The sequence below is a fragment of the Peromyscus leucopus genome, chromosome 4 (genome assembly GCF_004664715.2).
Source record: "Peromyscus leucopus breed LL Stock chromosome 4, UCI_PerLeu_2.1, whole genome shotgun sequence".
Lineage (NCBI taxonomy): Eukaryota > Metazoa > Chordata > Mammalia > Rodentia > Cricetidae > Peromyscus > Peromyscus leucopus.
The window spans coordinates 139,549,759-139,567,406 of NC_051066.1; the positions used below are offsets into that span (position 1 = coordinate 139,549,759).

General features: G+C 47.1%; 1 protein-coding gene across 1 annotated transcript in view; it reads left to right on the top strand.

Annotated features, from left to right (window-relative positions):
- Positions 1-17,648, top strand: part of Mybl2 (MYB proto-oncogene like 2) — a 33,799-nt gene that overhangs the window by 5,698 nt on the left and 10,453 nt on the right. Inside the window, exons 3-7 of the mRNA XM_037205426.1 lie at positions 241-312; positions 1,467-1,559; positions 3,215-3,435; positions 8,910-9,069; positions 16,948-17,241. Coding sequence (XP_037061321.1) covers positions 241-312; positions 1,467-1,559; positions 3,215-3,435; positions 8,910-9,069; positions 16,948-17,241 — 840 coding nt within the window. The remainder of the gene's footprint in view (positions 1-240; positions 313-1,466; positions 1,560-3,214; positions 3,436-8,909; positions 9,070-16,947; positions 17,242-17,648) is intronic.

The window sequence follows — 17,648 nt, forward strand, 5'->3', positions numbered from 1 at the left end:
TAGTGATAAGTGTGCCTGCCTGAGGCATTGATTACCCTCTCCTCCTCCCTGTCAGGCACATCTGCTGCTGCCTGCCACTGTGACTGATAATTGACACATAGTAGGCACTCAGTTCCTGAGTGAATGTGTGATTATGGCTGTATCCCGGCATCTATAAAAAAAACTTCACACACACACACACACACACACACACACACACACACACACGAGCTAAATCCTGTGTCTTTCTTACGCTGGCAGGATGAGCAGCTGAGGGCCCTGGTGAGGCAGTTCGGACAGCAGGACTGGAAGTTCCTGGCCAGCCACTTTCCTGTGAGTACCGGCCCTCCCCCAGGCAAGGGCTCCGGTGGCCTGCTGTGAGCGGTTTAGAAAGCCAAGTGAAGTGAAGCCTGGGAGGCTGGGCGGCAGTGGTGGTGCATACACCTTTAATCCTGGCATGCGGCATGCGGCATGTGGTGGGTGAGGGGCAAAGGGCAGAGGCAGGCAGATCTCTGAGTTCAAGAGGCCAGCCTGGTCTACAAGGCGAGTTCCAGGACAGCCAGGGCTACACAGAGAAACCCTGTCTCAAAAAACAAAACAAAACAAAAAAAACAGCCTGGCGGTGGTGGCGCATGCCTTTAATCCCAGCACTCGGGAGGCAGAGTCAGGCAGATCTCTGTGAGTTCCAGGCCAGCCTAGTCTACAAGGTGAGTTCCAGGAAAGGCGCAAAACTACACAGAGAAACCCTGTCTCAAAAAACCAAAACAAACAAACAAACAAACAAAACAAAAAAAACAAAAAACACAAACCAGAAGGCACCCAGTGAGAAGATTCCACACAGCTGCTTCAGCGTGCCCTCTGTCCTAGGCCCAAAGGCTGTTTGTGTTTTTTTCCAGCAAGTCAGGAGCAGCTGGACACTTAGCTCTGGGCCATGAGTTGAAACTGAGGGAGGCATATTTGAGGAGACTTCAAGCTGAGGCTCCTGCCCAGGTGGCTGTGCCCTCCACCAACATTCCAAGTCCTCTGGGGTGAGAGCTTGCTTTTACACACCCTCCCAGGACTGCAGACATCTAGACAGGCTGCCGCTTAACTGATGGGGTTCCACAGGCATCTCAGGCCGGGTCACCATACTTCTCTCTGCCTCCCCCCTTTCTTCCTTGTAACCTGAACTCTTTAAAGAATAAAAATGGTGTCCAAGAAGAAAACAGGAATCACTAAGTCCCAAGAAGCTTTTATAGACTTTGAGATAGTATACACTATATACATACTAGGTACAGAGGGTGGGAGGTTCCTTTCTACAGGGCCTGGGTTTATCCTTTGAAGCAAAAATAATACACCCATGTTCTGGTAGGTCAGCCTCTGGTGTGTGGTGGGTGAATGGCACAGGACACAGCTACCTGACACAGGCTTGCACATTGGTCCCTGAGCTCAGGGCTCCACCAGAGTTCAGTTGTATGGTCCCAGAGTTATTTCTCTTCCTGTCCCAGAACCGCACAGACCAGCAATGCCAGTACCGGTGGCTGAGGGTTTTGAATCCAGACCTCGTTAAGGGACCATGGACCAAAGAGGAAGATCAGAAGGTAAGTGCTGGTTAAAGGGCCGCGTACACTATGGGCTTCCACCACCACCAGGCACCGGGAGGTGTCAGAACACTCCACTTAGTCCTGAGTATCTTTGGTGTGTGTGTGTGTGTGTGTGTGTGTGTTCTGAGAAAGACCAGCTTTATAGCCCTGGTTAGTCTCCTGTTGGTTGTGTAGTCTAAGCTGGCCTTGATTCAGACCTCAGCCATCCTTTTGAGTGCTGGGCATGTAGTGGCCATGTCACCCCACGAGTTACCCAGCTTTTAAGTGGTGACCTTACCTGTCACATATAACACGGAAAGGTAATGACATGTCTGGTGCACATAAGGGGCTGGCTCAGGCAGTGGCAGCTGCCACTGATGCGGTGATAATTTGGTAGATGCTGTGATAATGGTTATACCACACAACCACAAAACTCAGAGGCTTTGCTTTTTTTGGTGCTTCAGATGAAACCTATTGCAATGCTGGGCAAGCTCTCCACCGCTGAACTTACCTCCCCTCTAACCCCTTCTTTAGGATTTTTTTTTTTTCCTGTTTTTGAGACAGGATCTTAGGTAGCCTGGGCTGACCTCAAACTTGCTATGTAGCCAAGGCTGGCCTTGAACTCCTAATCCTCCTGTCTCTATCTCCCATGTGTTAGGATTACAGGTGTTTGCCACATTTGGCATTTTAATGCTTTATTTCTGTAGCATCAGTAGTCCTGTGAGGTGGGTTATGTCCATGTTAAAGCTGGGTAAAACCAAGGCACAGAAAGGATTTGACATTCTCCAAACTATGATCACCCCGGGCTGCTTTTCTGGAGCTCCTTATAGAGCTTTGGTTCATCTCCCTGGTGTTAGCCCATAAGATACCATTCCACCTTGGGAGACACAGCACCCAAGAAAAGCGGGGGATAAAAAAGTACTGTCTTGTAGATGCATAGGCCCATCCAAATGGGATGTGATTACTAAAACATTTAAATCACGGCAAACTGGGTGTGGTGGCACATGTCTCTAATCCCAGTCCTGGGAAGGTGGGAGCTGAAGAATCAGGTGTTCAAAGCCAACTTGGTCTACATAGTGAGACCCTGTCTCAATTTTTTTTTTTTTAACTATACAGAAATGAAATAAAATATTACTATGCAAAAATCCCTTTTTCTATGAGTATCTACTCTTCCCTGGTTGTGGCTATGTGCACAAGAGAATATGTGTGTATCAAGAATTGAGGAGGGAGCTGGGCAGGTAGTGGTCCACACCTTTAATCCCAGCACTCAGGAGGCAGAGGCATGCGAATCTCTTGAGTTCGAGGCCAATCTGATACATAGATTGAGTTCTAGGACAACCAGAGCTACACAAAGGAACCTGTCTCAGAAAAAACAAAAACAACAACAACAAAGAACTGAGGAGGGCCTAGCTTGAGTTGCTATGACTGTTAGGGTTTGTGTCCTGAACAAAAGAGCCTTTCTCAGAGGGCTTGAAGACTGAAGTCTAGTTCTTGGTGCCGTGAGATTTCCACAGAAGTATCAAAAAGACTTGACCTAACTCTCTAGTGTAATTGGGACTGACCTCATAGGCTTGTACCTCTCTAAAGTCCTGCAAAGTGAGGCCCATCTGGATATGGCGATGCTTAAGTGGAGGTGATCGAGGGGCTGGTTCTTCACTGATGTTTTCTTCAAGGTCATTGAGCTGGTCAAGAAGTATGGCACAAAACAGTGGACTCTGATTGCCAAGCACCTGAAGGGCCGGCTGGGGAAGCAGTGCCGTGAGCGCTGGCACAATCACCTTAACCCTGAGGTGAAGAAGTCCTGCTGGACCGAGGAGGAAGACCGTATCATCTGTGAGGCCCATAAAGTGCTGGGCAACCGCTGGGCTGAGATCGCCAAGATGCTGCCCGGGAGGTAGGTAGGGTGCAAGCAGGGTACCGTGCCCGGTGAGTGAGGCCCATGCTTGGGATGGAGTGTCCCAGAGTACCATGAGCAGTCCCATGTTTTTTAACATTCAAATAGCCTTGTCTTCAGTCTCCAGGTCGCCCAGAGACATGCATCAGAAGGGACAGAAGTAGATCTAAAAAGACTGGAAAGTCAGGTTGTGTCCTGTTAGAGGGAATATGACGGAAACACCAGTTTCTGTCCCCATTTCCCAGTTCCTACTAAATCAGACTCATCTTTTGTTTTTGTTTAGAGACAGGGACTTGATGTGTATCCCATGCTGGTGTTGAACCCAGGCTGACTTGAAACTTGTGACCTTGGCCTCATGACTGCTGAGGATGTGGGTGTGCACCACCACGCCTAGCCAGTATCCATATATATGTTGTTTGAGTTGCAATAAAAAACCCAGAACCAGATATTAGGGGGAAAGCTGAAAGATCAGAGAAGCAGAGCAAGCCACAGCCACTACCTCTTACCTCACCAACTCCTCAACCTGAAAGAACTCCAGCCAGGAGCTTCTAGCTGAAAGGGACGCTTCTGCTGAAAAGCCTTAGTTCCTGTCTCCTCATGCCTTATATACCTTTCTCCACCCACCATATCACTTCCTTCTTAGTGCTGTGATTAAAGGCGTGTGACTCCCGAGTGCTAGGATTAAAGGTGTGTGCCACCACTGCCTGGCTTCTATGTCTAATCTAGTGGCTTGTTCTGTTTTGTAATCTCCAGGCAAATTTTATTAGGGTACACAATATATCACCACATCCATATTTATGAATAATTCGTTGTTTTTAAGAATATTATACTTGTGGGTTCTTTTTTTGTTTTTATGTGTATGAGTGTTTTATTTATTTATTTTTATTTATGATGTATGCAGTGTTCTGCCTGCATGTATGTCTACAGGCCAGAAGAGGGCGCCAGATCTCATTACAGATGGTTGTGAACCATCATGTGGTTGCTGGGAATTGAACTCAGGACCTCTGGAAGAGCAGCCAGTGCTCTTAACCTCTGAGCCACCTCTCCAGCCTGTGTATGAGTGTTTTGCCCGCTTGTTTGTCTGCACCATGTGCATGCCTAGTGCCTGAGGAGGCAGAAGCATTGGTTGCCCTAGGACTAGAGTTAGAGTTGTGAGCTACCCTGTGTATGTTGGGAATCAAATCAAGGTCCTCTGAAAGAGTAGTTGGTGCTGTGAGCTGCTAGGACTCTGGCCCTCTCTCCCTCCTGATGCCCCATCCATTTATCCTCTTGCTCTGCTTTCTTTCTGTTGCTGTGATAAAACACTGACCCAAAGCAAGGTGGGGGGGGGGCAGTGGTGGTGGCGTTTATTTGTCTTTTACTTCCAGGTCACAGTTGAGGGAAGTAAAGCAAGAACTTGCAGCCCAGACCAGGGAGGAACGTTGCCTACTGGCTTGTTTTAGCTCACTTGCAGGCACTTGTCCCCACCCCTCTTCCTGAGACAGGGTCCTTACAGAGCTATCCCGGAACTCTCTGTAGACCAGGCTGGCCTTAATCTCACAGAGATCCCCCGGCCTCTGCCTCCCAGATGCTGGGATTAAAGGCCTGTGCCACCACTGCCCTGCAGACTGCCAAGTTGTTAATTAAAAATAACGAGGTGCAGACAACTTGATGTGGTGGCGTGCGACTTTAATACCAGTTTGGAGACAGGCAGGTGGATCTCTTAGTCCAAGTTCAGCCTGGTCTAAAAAGTGAGTTCCAGGACAGCCAGGGCTGTAAAGAGAGACCCTGTCTCAGGCAAAAAAAAAAAAAAAACAAACAAACAAACAAAAAAAAAACCTAGGATACTTATTATATTATATCCCAGGACCCCAATGTTTAGTTAGGACAACAGAGCTAATGTTACTACCTGGAACATAGCGCTCAAGTACTAGTACTATCCATGAGTGTATCTCCTTATCTGGCTACCGTTCTTCCTAAGTGGTCCCCTTCACAGGTGTTTTTGTTTGTCTGTACTTTTAATCTCAAAGACAATTTTGTTAGTATTTAGAAGAAACGTGGTACAGGTAGGTGGAAGTCCCATCAGCCACCAGGAGATGGAGAGAAAGTCATGTCTCTTTTGTTTGTTTTTGGTTTCTTTTGTTTATTGTTTGTTTGTTTTTGAGACAGGGTCTCTCTGTGTAATGGCTCTGGCTGTCTTGGAACTCATTTTGTAGACCAGGCTGGCCTCCAACTCAGAGATCTGTCTGCCGCTGTCTCCTGAGTGCTGAGACTAAAGGTGTGTGTCACCCTGCCAGCCGTAAGTCATGCCTTATTAAGAAAGGTAGAAACAGCCGGGCGATGGTGATGCCTTTAATCCCAGCACTCGGGAGGCAGAGGCAGGTGGATCTCTGAGTTCCAGGCCAGCCTGGTCTACAGAGTGAGTTCCAGTACAGCCAGGGAGGGGTACACAGAAAAGCCTTGTCTGGGAAAACAAAAAGAAAAACAAAACAAAATCAACCAACCAAACAAATGTAAACAAATAGAAAAAAACAAAAGAAAGGTCGAAGCAGGGCTGGGGCGATGGAGTACTTGCTGCTCTTGTGGAGGACCTGATTTCAGTTCCCAGCATTCACATGGTGGCTAACCATTCTCTGGAACTCATTTCCAGAGGATATAATGCCCTCTTCTGGCCTCTGCATGTGTATAGTCCACAGACTGCAGGTAGGAACACCCATTCCTTTGTGTTCATGACTGCTACCCTGTTGTTAGAGTGGATGTCTTTTATCCTTCATCCTGTTAGATTTCTTATGTGTTGTTTACGTTCTTGTTTTAGTGGAACACATCCTTCATTAGCATCCTGAGCTCAGTCCTTGATTTTGTCTCACATTTAATAGATGATTTAAGTAGATGTAGAGTTTGAAAATAATTTTTGTTCAGAATATTGAGAACATCCCGTGATTTCTTCATCTTTCTCCTGTTTTCTCTTTGATTTCACTTCCTGAGAAGTTTCTTGGTTTTTAACCTTCCAGTCCTTTGGAAATTATTTTAAGAAGTTTTGTTTTCTAAATTCTTAATCCTTTTCTGGACCAGGTTCTTAATATATGTTTGCAACCATTTATTTCACTCTTGATACTGTGTTTAAAAGATCAAAAGACAAAAATACTCCTTTCCTGTTTTGTGTGTTTGCCTGATGCAGTGGTTCTCAACCTCTGGGTTGAGATCCCCTTTTATGGTCAAACATCCCTTTCACAGGGATCACCTGAGACCATTGGAAAACACACAGATACTTTATGGTTCATAGCAGTAGCTAAATCACAGTTAGGAAGTAGCAACAAAAATAATTTCATGGTTGGAGTTCACCACAACATGAACCGTACTAAAGGGTCGCAGTGCTAGGGAGGTTGAGAACCACTGGCCTAGTATTTCTTGCTCTTTGTTTTGCCCAACCATATTGATTTAATACAAGAGGTTTGCTTTGAAGGATTGCCGATCTGTGGTTGGCCCTTCTCAGTTAGGAAGCAGTCAGTGAACATGGTTAGGAAACACACTGCACACTGCTGGTGCTTATCTGCTGATGGTCTTTACTGCCCAGTTTTGTTGTCCGCTGGCCCTCTGGGAGGACACTCCCAAGAACGGATGCTTTTCTCTGGAGTTACTTATTTCCCCAGAGGTAGATGATTCCTGTAAGGAGCTATTGCCTGGGGTGCCGTGGCAGGTACTAGGGCATTGGGAATCTCACCTCCAGGGTGCAGATTTCCATGGAGCCCCGGTGTCTAACGTGTGCTGTGTCTGTCCATTGTGGCCACTATTGTTTGGTAAGGTCTGCAGTCAAATGCTCTAGCGCTGAGCTATACCCCCAGCACACAAGCTGGGTTATTTTTAAAGAGGAAACATCTTTCTTCCTGCCTGGAGGTCAGGGTCAGGAGCTGGAGGTCAGAAAGCCACTCTGCTTAACCTGTGCTTGTCTTGTCTGAGCTCAGTCAGTCTGGTTGCTCCAATCCTGGGGCTCCTGGAGTTCCGGTAGGAGCCGTGGGAGGAGCCTTGGGGTGAGTTGATTCTAACTAGACTCTTCTGTCAGGTCAGTTTGGTTTGGACTCCAGTCTTTAGCTGTTGCTTCCCTGACGTCTTTCCATTTCTGCGAACTCCTAAATTTGATTTTGCTGCCCCTTGCTTCCCTGTTTTCCTGTCCTTACTTCGCTTTTGTTTTCTTGTGTTTTGTTTTGAGTCCATCCTTTGTCATGGCAGTGGGAGGAAGAACAAAGAGAGGAGGCCAGGTGATAAAGTGTCTCTGGAGTCTGAACCACCTAGTTTCATAACTTTAGTCCCCGGGTGTTATCTTTGGGGGCCTGCCTTGTTTCTTGGTTGGGGACTCAGAGCCCCTTCCCTGTGTGGCATGGTTGACCTTGCATATGCCAGTCGCCTCAGCCTCCATCTGCAGTCACCTTGGTTGCTTGGTCCTGAGCCACTCTTTTCCTTTCCCCACAGCAGCTGGGCTCTGACACACACACACACACACTGCTCTGACACCCCCCCCACACACACACTCACACACACTGCTCTGACCCCCCACACACACACTCACACACACTGCTCTGACCCCCCACACACACACTCACACACACTGCTCTGACACCCCCACCACACACACACTCACACACACTGCTCTGACACCCCACACACACACACACACTCACACACACTGCTCTGACCCCCCCACACACTCACACACACTGCTCTGACACCCCCCCCCACACTCACACACACTGCTCTGACACCCCCCACACACACACACACACACACACTGCTCTGACACCCCCCCCACACACACACACTGCTCTGACCCCCCACACACACACTCACACACACTGCTCTGACACCCCCCACACTCACACACACTGCTCTGACACCCCCACACACACACACTCACACACACTGCTCTGACACCCCCCCACACACACACTCACACACACTGCTCTGACACCCCCCCCACACACACACTGCTCTGACACCCCCCCACACACACACACTCACACACACTGCTCTGACACCCCCCCCACACACACACACTGCTCTGACCCCCTCCCCCCACACACACTCACACACACTGCTCTGACACCCCCCCCCCACACACACACACTCACACACACTGCTCTGACACCCCCCCACACACACACACTCACACACACTGCTCTGACAGCCTGGCATGCATTGCTACCTTGCCCTGTTGTGAGGCCCACCACCGGCTTGCTGTCACCTTCACGGCTCTTTCTTCAGAGAAGCTTTCCGGGTCAGTCCAGCTTGCACTCAGTCCAGCTTGCACTGCGTATTCCATGGAGATCTGCTAAGCCATGGAGGGCTACAAAGCAGTGAGGCTTCACTGTAGAGCTGAACGGTGTTCACCGTGCATTCCGCCAAACCTTCACTCACAGATGTGGGTGGGGATAAGCTGCGGCAGGGCGGGAGAAGAAGCCTTCAAGCTGCTGTGTGTCAGAGGCCCCTGGGTTTCCCCACAGGACGGACAATGCTGTGAAGAATCACTGGAACTCTACCATCAAGAGGAAAGTAGACACAGGAGGCTTCCCAAGCGAGTCCAGAGACTGCAAGCCTGTCTACCTGCTTTTGGAGCTTGAGGACAAGGACCGCCACCAGAGTGCCCAGCCCGTGGAAGGCCAGGTGAGTGGTCACCTGCGGCTCAGTCTCTGGGCTCCATTCCAGGGTGGTTGGTTTGCTGTTTTCCCTGGTTATCTGACTCTGTCTCCTCAGTACCTTCCCCAGAGCCACTCACTCATTTCTGCCCCGGGGTCCAAGTGTGACCATCATGTTTCTAGGGCTTTCCTTGTGACCAGCTAGCCCTAGTTGGCCTGCAGGACAGGAAAGCAGTCGGATAACATGTTGAGAAGTGGGTTGGGGAGGAGTTCTCCGTCTCCTAGCCCTTTCAGCAACTCTTCTCTTAAAGGTCTTTCCAGCCTACAGACTGAAAGTGTGCTTGCTATGTGGTGGTGGTACATGCATGTCTTTAATCCCAGCACTCAGGAGGCAGAGGCAGGTGGATCCGAGTTCAAGGCCAGCCTGGGCTACAGAGTGAGTTCCAGGACAGCCAGGGCTGTTACACAGAGAAACCTGTCCTCCCAAAAAACCAAACCAAACCATTTTTATAGACCTTTTTTCGTGTGTGTGTGTGTGTGTGTGTGTGTGTGTGTGTGTGTGTGTGTGTCTTTCTCCCCTAGAGCCCATGTGGAGATCAGAGGACAACTTATTCATGGTGTCTTTTTTATTTTCTTCCTCTCTTTCTTTCTTTTCTTGATTATTATTCTCTTCCTCTGCTGAAGTCACCTTTTGATGAGCATTTACATGAGACACATATCTTCACACTTCACCCATTTGGAGATACCACATACTTCTTCCCCAGATGTCTTTCTTACCAGTTTTCCAGTCAGCTCTTTCCAAGACTCTAGCCATCCAGCCAATCCATTGCATGGATGAATCAATTAAGTCGCATATCTTGTCATTTCTCCCTCCAAACAAAATGTATAACCATGTGTACTGCCTGAAGTTCTGTGAAGAATTCCCTTCGCCAGTGTCTTCAGGGTTATCCCAGAAAGGGCTTGTAATGCTGCAGCTGTCTACTTCTGGGTGGTGCCTGCATAATATGCAGACCCATCAGTAAACCAGACTAGTTTTCTCTTTATCAGTCAACCAATCATATAGCCCCATGAGGCTATAGGTTCATGCTTAGCAGTAAACAGTATTGGAATGGGAGTAGAAACCATAGGCATTTGGGCAACTTCTGCATGTAAACTTGCTTGTACCTTCAGGACCTGCTTGGGCCTGAATATATATGAACTTTGATTTGACAATAAATTGCTGCTGTGAGCCTCCTACTTTATGGCGTGGTGAGTCAGATAACACCCAGCTTGTGATGAGCAGCACAGGTCACATGGTAACTTGGTGGCCCATTGTTAAATGTTCAGTTTCCACCAAGGCCCAACAGCAGGCCAAGAGCTATAATTGTCTGCAGATGGTGGAGCCTTACTCCCAAATCCCAAAGGCCTTTTCTGTGATTCACCTGTAGGGGCTGCAAACAGCTTCCCTGTCTGCCATCGCCACCTCAAGTACCATCGGGTCTGCTGGATCCTGTGGTCCAAGTGGGAGAGCAGCCTGCACAGCATCCTGGACCTGTTGTAGAGCCTGCTCCTGTTCCAGGCTCCAGTCAAAGCTAGCAGCTTTCAGAGTAATACACCCAAATGGGGAATGTGCTGTTCCCAGACTCCAAAGAGGCCCCACTAGGCTTGTTTCTTTGGTGGTGGGAGGAGCCAGGTGCAATAACTTATTCTTCATAAGGTGGTACTGATTTCTGTATGCCCCTAGATTTCTAAGAATTTCACTGAGTTAGAAGGCTCTTGAATTTTGGTTGGATTTATTTTCCTTTGATGTGTATGTGTTACCAAGTCCAAAGTGGTTGCTTCCTCCTGCTCACTTGGTCCAATCAGCATCACGTCATCATTATAGTGCACCTGTGATATTTTTGTGGAAGAGACAGATGATCAAGATCCCTTTTGAGTTACGACATGGGGCTGGGGAGTTAATACATTGTTGAGGTAAAACTGTAAAGGTATACTGCTGGCCTTGCCAACTGAAAGCAAATCGGCCGTCCTTATGGACAGGTGCAGAGAAGCCATTTGGGCCATCAGGAGCTGCATACCATGTACCCCAGGAGATGTGTTCATCTGCTTGAGTGAGGACACCACATTGCAATTGGAGTCACTACCTGATTGAGTTTTCCATAGTCAGCTATCATTCTCCATGATCCATCTGTCTTCTGCACTGGCCAGACAGAGTTAAAGGTAGATAGGGTGGGAACGTGCTCTCCCCCCCCCCCCCCCCCATCTTTCAAAGTTCTTCATGGTGGCACTGATTTCTGCAGTTCCTCCAGGGATACCAGGCTGTTTTGATTCACTGTGTTCCCTGCAAAGGCAACTCTAAAAGGTTTCCATTTAGCCTTTCTAACCAGCATAGCCCTCGCTTCACAGGTCAGGGACCCAGTGTGAGAATTCTGCCACCTTGTAAATAACTTCTGAGTATCCCAGCTTTACTTTCTAGAACTGGGAAAATAACTACAGGATGAGTTTGGGAACCTTTTGGACCTACTGTGAGTTGGACTTCATCCAAAACTCCGCCTGTCCTCCCTAAGCTCCTACTTTACCTGGAGGGCCACAGTGTATCTTGGGATCTCCTAGCGTCAATTCAGAACTGATTGTTTCCTTTCTTCCATTGTATAGTTACATAGATCCTCTGGAGAAAGACTGGAGATAGGCTAACAGTAAAACTCTTAGGTATTTTATCAAGGTCCTTCCCCAGGGGGACCCAGCAAGTTCCTTCATTTAAGGGGTTCTGGGTCTGCAAACTGGCTCAGGTCTGGAAATTGGTTCATGGGCTAAGATTCTCTTTTTGCCACAATCCAATGTAGCTTTTCTTACATTTGTTTGATAATTTATCTGCTTATGCAAATCAAACAACAAAAATACAGTAGGCTTCTTAACTACTTTGTGCCTGGAAACATCATAACTGAGTAGCCAGTACCAAAGGTCCATAAGAGTCATAAAAATCCCTGTGCCTGTGCTGACCATTATGAGCCAGGCTTTATCTCTGCTGCCTGTTATAATAACTACAATCACCTTGCCCTTGGCAATTGAGTGCTATTATGTGGCCCAATTAAACCCATTGCATTCAATTCATCCAACTGAGCAGGAGCATCTCCAACTCTAAGGTCTGGCACAGGAAAAGGTGACAACAAAGCCCTTCAAATGTGCTGGTGCCCTCTCACCATTTTGCATCTTACAGCATTAGTGAAGGGCATGTCTTCTGGCCCTTCACATGGAGGAGGATTAGGTTTTATACATTGTACCTGCTCGAGTATTGCAATTTCTCTGAGCCTAAAAAATCCTTTTGTCAACACGAAGCTAGGGATGTCAGACGATTCCAACTCATTTTCAGTGGGCCATCTTTTGACAAATGTTTCAGCCAACCATTCAAACAAAATTTTGTGCCCTCCCGCTTTTATTGTGAGCTCCCATACTAAACCTAGAATCTTCATTCAGTGGGCCCATTTCAATAAACTCAGCCTGACCCAGTTTTATGTTCTTTTCACTATTATCCCACCCCTTTAAAATCTGTTCCCACACATACTCCCCAGACTTGTGCTTGAATGAAACTGCTTAACAAACTCATTAAGCTCTTAAGTGATATAGCATACCTTCTTGTGAACTACACTTTCTATCTCCTCTCTAGGAACCTGCTTAGCCTGAAGTATGGATATAAGTCTAATTGGTGGGCTCTGAGGGACATCAGTATTGTCTTGCCTGGCATCTCCTTTAGGGAATGTCACTGCTGGCTTAGCAGAGAATGAAGGATTAATTTCCTCAGTCAAAGGTGGGAAGGACGATATATTTCAGGGTGTTGGGGTGTGAGTACATATTCTGCTAAGGGTGGAGAGACTGCTTCCTCAGGTGAGATAAGCCCTTGAAAATCTGAGGGTTTTCAGGGACAGTGGTGGCGCACACCTTTAATCCCAGCACTTGGGAGGCAGAGGCAGGAGGATCTCTGTGAGTTCGAGGCCAGCCTGGGCTACTGAGTTCCAGGAAAGGCGCAAAGCTACAGAGAAACCCTGTCTCGAAACCCCCCCCCCCCAAAAAAAAGGAAAGAAAATCTGAGGGTTCAAAGTTCCCAGCCTCACTAGGGTCCTCCCACGTATCCCCTTTCCAAGTTATAGGATCCCATTCTTTACCATTTAATGACCTTACTTTAACTGGGGACACCTTCCAAGGCTGGGCCTCGAATTAAAGGGTCAAAGGTTAGGATGGTTGAGAGCCACTGGTTTAGACTGTTCATGTGCATCTGGAGTCGGTCAGTTTACCACTTAGTTCATTGTCGTCCTTTATCAGACTCTGAGATGTTAGAAGTGTAATTTTGTCATAGAACAGAGCACATTCTTTTCCTTTGTCAATTTATCTAGAGATGTTAGGAGCAACCTACCAGCATCATCATTTTCCTTATTTATAAAATCTCCAAATCCATTGTCTCTCACTATTGGTGAATCAGAATAATCAAAGTTTTTGTCTTCTTAAGTTTATAAAATAGTTCATATCATGGGCTTTCAATACATTCTGCACTTCTAGGAGAGATGTCAGTGACTGGAAAGGCTTTAATAGCTGTAGGTGGGGGTTGGGGATTTAGCTCAGTGGTAGAGTGCTTGCAAGGCCCTGGGTTCAGTCCTCAGCTCCAGGGGGAAAAATAGCTGTAGGCAAATTAGAAAGCCTGTTCAGATACTTAAAACATTCATTTTTATACTTCTATTGTTCTAGAACCATTTCTGGTACCAAAAGCTGTATTAGGTAGGGTTCTCTAGAGGAACAAAACTTAGAGAATCTGTCTGTCTATCTATGAGTATAGAAAGGGGATTTATTAGAATGGCGTACAGGCTGTGGTCCAGCTAGTCCACCAGTGGCTGACTACCAACAGAAGGCCCAAGAATCCAGTAGTTCTTCAGTTTACAAGGCTGGATATCCCAACTGGTCTTGAGAATCCTGAAGAAGTAGACTAATGCCAATGAAGGATTGGACTTGCCAGGGAGAGTGAGAGTGAGAGCAGACAGGCAAAGAGCAAAAGCTTCCTTCTTTCCGTCCTTATATATATATATATATATATATAGGCCGTCACTGAAGGGCGGGCCAGACTAATGTGGTTCTACCCACTTGAAATGATTTAATTAAGAAAATCCCTCACCGGTGCACCCACCTGCTTGGGTTTTAGTAATTCCAGATGTAGTCAAGTTGACAACCAAATAGCCATTAAACTGTGTCTCCAATAATTTGTTTTTTTTATACTCAATCTTAGCTAAAAGCTCAAGAAACTGGTTTATTTTCTCGTGCTGTGAGCTGAGCTGGTTACTGATGTGTATGTCTGTTTTGTACCCCTCCTACTGCTTGGAGGGAACTTGCTGGTTCCAGCTCTACGCCGCCACCCTGCTAGAGAGTTAGAGCACATTTTTGCCTCTATTCTTGGGATTCCACCTTCCAGGAATCTGATCCCCTGATGTCAGCTGCAGCTATGTAGGGGGATATGATAGGAAATTGAAATTGTAGAGAAGGATGGAAGAAAGTGGACATCTCTAGTCCTGACTCCCTGAAGGTCCCCTCACCAAAGAAGTCTGCTGCTGGCAGTTTCCTGCATATCTAAGCAGCATGCTTTCCACCTGAGATTTCCGAGGAAAAGAAAAACCGCTCACTAGGGTAGCTGAGAGCATGAGGGGGTTGGTGCCACTGAAGACCCACTCGCTCTGCTGGAAGTCAGTTCATTGGCGTCCCTTTCTTCCTGTACACTGGAGTGTTGTCTTAAGGGCTGGCCATGCCAGCGGGTCTGAGCCCCACAGAGTCTAGAGCACAGGAGACCAGCTCCACCTTCGTCTGTCTCACCCCTTCCTCTCCAGGTGAATTGTTTGTTTGCTTTTTTTTTAATGATTTTTTTTTGTTTTATGTGTATATATGTCAGTATGAGGGTGTTGGATCCTGCAGTTACAGACAGTTGTGAGCTGCCATGTGGGTGCTGAGAATTGAACCCAGGTCCTCTGGAAGAGCAGTCAGTGCTCTTAACCTCTGAGCCATCTCTCCAGCCCTGTTTTCAGTTTTTTGTTGCATTTGTTTTTCTGTGTGTGTGTGTGTGTGTGTGTGTGTGTTGGGGAAGGGGTGTACATACACTGTGCAGGTAGAGGTGAGAGGACAGCTTGCAGATCTCTCCTGCCATGTGGGTCCCAACGAACAAACATCAGGCTTGGCAACAAGTGCCCTTATCCACTGAGCCATCATGCCAGCCCAGCTTTTGCTTTTTGAGCAGGTCTCATGTAGCCTAGTCTGACCTCAAATTTGTGGGAATCCTGGGCTGGGCTCATTTCCTAGGTCCTGCTTTTAGAATTATTCCTGTGAAGAATTTTCCTCAATTTCTATTTTTCTGTCACAGATTTGGGAAAAGCATTCAGTAGAGTTGTACAAGTTTACATTACTATTCCTGATAGTGCTAGGAGTTCTATATATACTTGGGGTTAGTTCCAATCCCATCCCATTCCCAAAGGGCCTTGCCTATGCTAGGTAAGCACCCTCCCACACCCGCAGCTCCAAGCCTTCGCTCATTTTTCCCATTTGCCTCATTTACATTAACTTACTGTATTACTCTGAGTGTCCATTTGGGATTTACTTCATCTAGGGCTGGGTGCCTGGTCCCACAACTTTAGTCTCAGCACCCTGAAAGCAGAGACTGATCTATTTAGAGACTTAAAAGCCACCTGGGACTACATAGAAATCCTGCCTCAAAAAAGAAAAAGGAAAGAAAGAGAAACTGAGAGTTAACTACATTTTTATCCCCTGGAGGCTCAGTGCTTCCGCTTGTATTTCCTAAGATAAGGGTATTCACTTATGCTCATGGTATGTCTGTTTCTAATTCAGGGACTTCCACATTGATTCTGAACCTTGTGGTGGTGATAACGATTTGTTACTGTTGGTTTGCTTAAAAAAATCATTTTTTAGGGGCTATAGAGATGGCTCAGAGGATAAGGGCACTGACTGCTCTTCCAGAAGTCCTGAGTTCAATTCCCAGCAACCATATGGTGACTCACAACCATCTGTAATGAGATCTGGTGCCCTCTTCTGGCTGGCAGTCATACATGCTGTATACATAATAAATAAATAAATCTTTAAAAAAAAGCTTATAGAAAAAAACAAAACATTTTTTAAAAAGCGCGCGCGTGTGTGTGTGTGTGTGTGTGTGTGTGTGTGTGTGTGTAGCCGGGCATAGTTGCCCATGTGTTTAATGCCAGCACTTGGGAAGCAGAGGCAGGCAGATCTCTATGAGGGCTGTTAGAGAAACCTTGTCTCGGAAAAAAAAAAAAAAAAAAAAAAAAAAAAAGAAAAAAAAAACCCCAAAAACCAAGAGTGCATAATGGTTTGTTTTGTTTGCTTGCTTTAAACATTTTAAAACATTTTTGTTGCCTTAAAAACCGTGTGTGTGCATGCATCATGATGTGTGTGGAGGTCAGGATAGCATCTGTTTTCTCTGCCGTATGGCATGGGTGTATGGCATGGGTCTTACGGATCAACTCAGGTTGTCCCCCAGCTGCAGGCATCCTTATCTGCTGAGCCATCTCTGTAGCCCATGCTGTTGTAGAATTCACTATGTGAACTATTCACTATCACTATCTTGCCTTGGCCTCCAAGTTCTGGGATAACAAGTGCTACCATGGCCGGCATTGAGTCAGGAACTCTGTCTCATCTGTAGTCCACGTTCCACTCTTCCCATGACAGTCCGGAATCAGTTATTTATCCGTAAGTCTCATCAGCACGTGTCGTACTGGTATTTTCCAAATGTACAGTATAGTTGGAATGTCTCTCAGTTTCTCTTCTTCCTAGTTTCCTTTATATTTGATTTGTATTATGTGTTTTTAGATAGAAACTTACAGCATAGTCTGTTTCAACAAAAATATTCAGTGTGCCTTGGATCTGACAGGGAAGTCTTGTGACCGGCTGGCCCCTGGCGCCCTCTGCTGTGAAGGAAGAGGAGAGCAGTGAGGAGGAGGCTGCAGCTGCTGCTGCTTGTGCTAAAGATCAGGAACAGGAGCCTGTGCCCCCTGATCTGGGAGAAGTGCACACCCCAGAGCCCCTGGAGTCCCTCAAGCGTGAATATCAGGAGGACTCCTCGCCAGAAACCAGCCTGCCCTACAAATGGGTGGTAGAGGCGGCAAACCTCCTCATCCCTGCTGTAGGGTCCAGCCTCTCTGAAGCCCTGGACTTGATAGAGTCGGTATGTTGGTCCCAGCACTTCTCTTGTGAACTTGCCTTTTTTCCCCCCCAGCATTTATTGACCAATGAGGTTGCACAGCTCTGAGCAGGCAAGAGACACCAGTGAGGTCATTGCAATCCTTGCCCTACAGCATGGAATGGGGTGAAAAGGATTCTCAGAGGGCAGTGAATTGGCATCATCTGGTTAGGTCTCACTGGAGAAGGGCACTGGAAGCGCGGGGAGTTCTGGTTGCCTCTGGAGCAGCACCCGGGTTTGGCTGCTCAGCCCAAGGCCATGCTGTGATTAGGTGTTGGAGGTTGTGTTCCTTATGTGGCTTTTCCTGGGGAGACAAACAAGTACCTGTTTACCCAGATGTGGTACCAAGGGCAGATCAAAGAACGATTCCACACAGCTCTAGCATGCTGAAC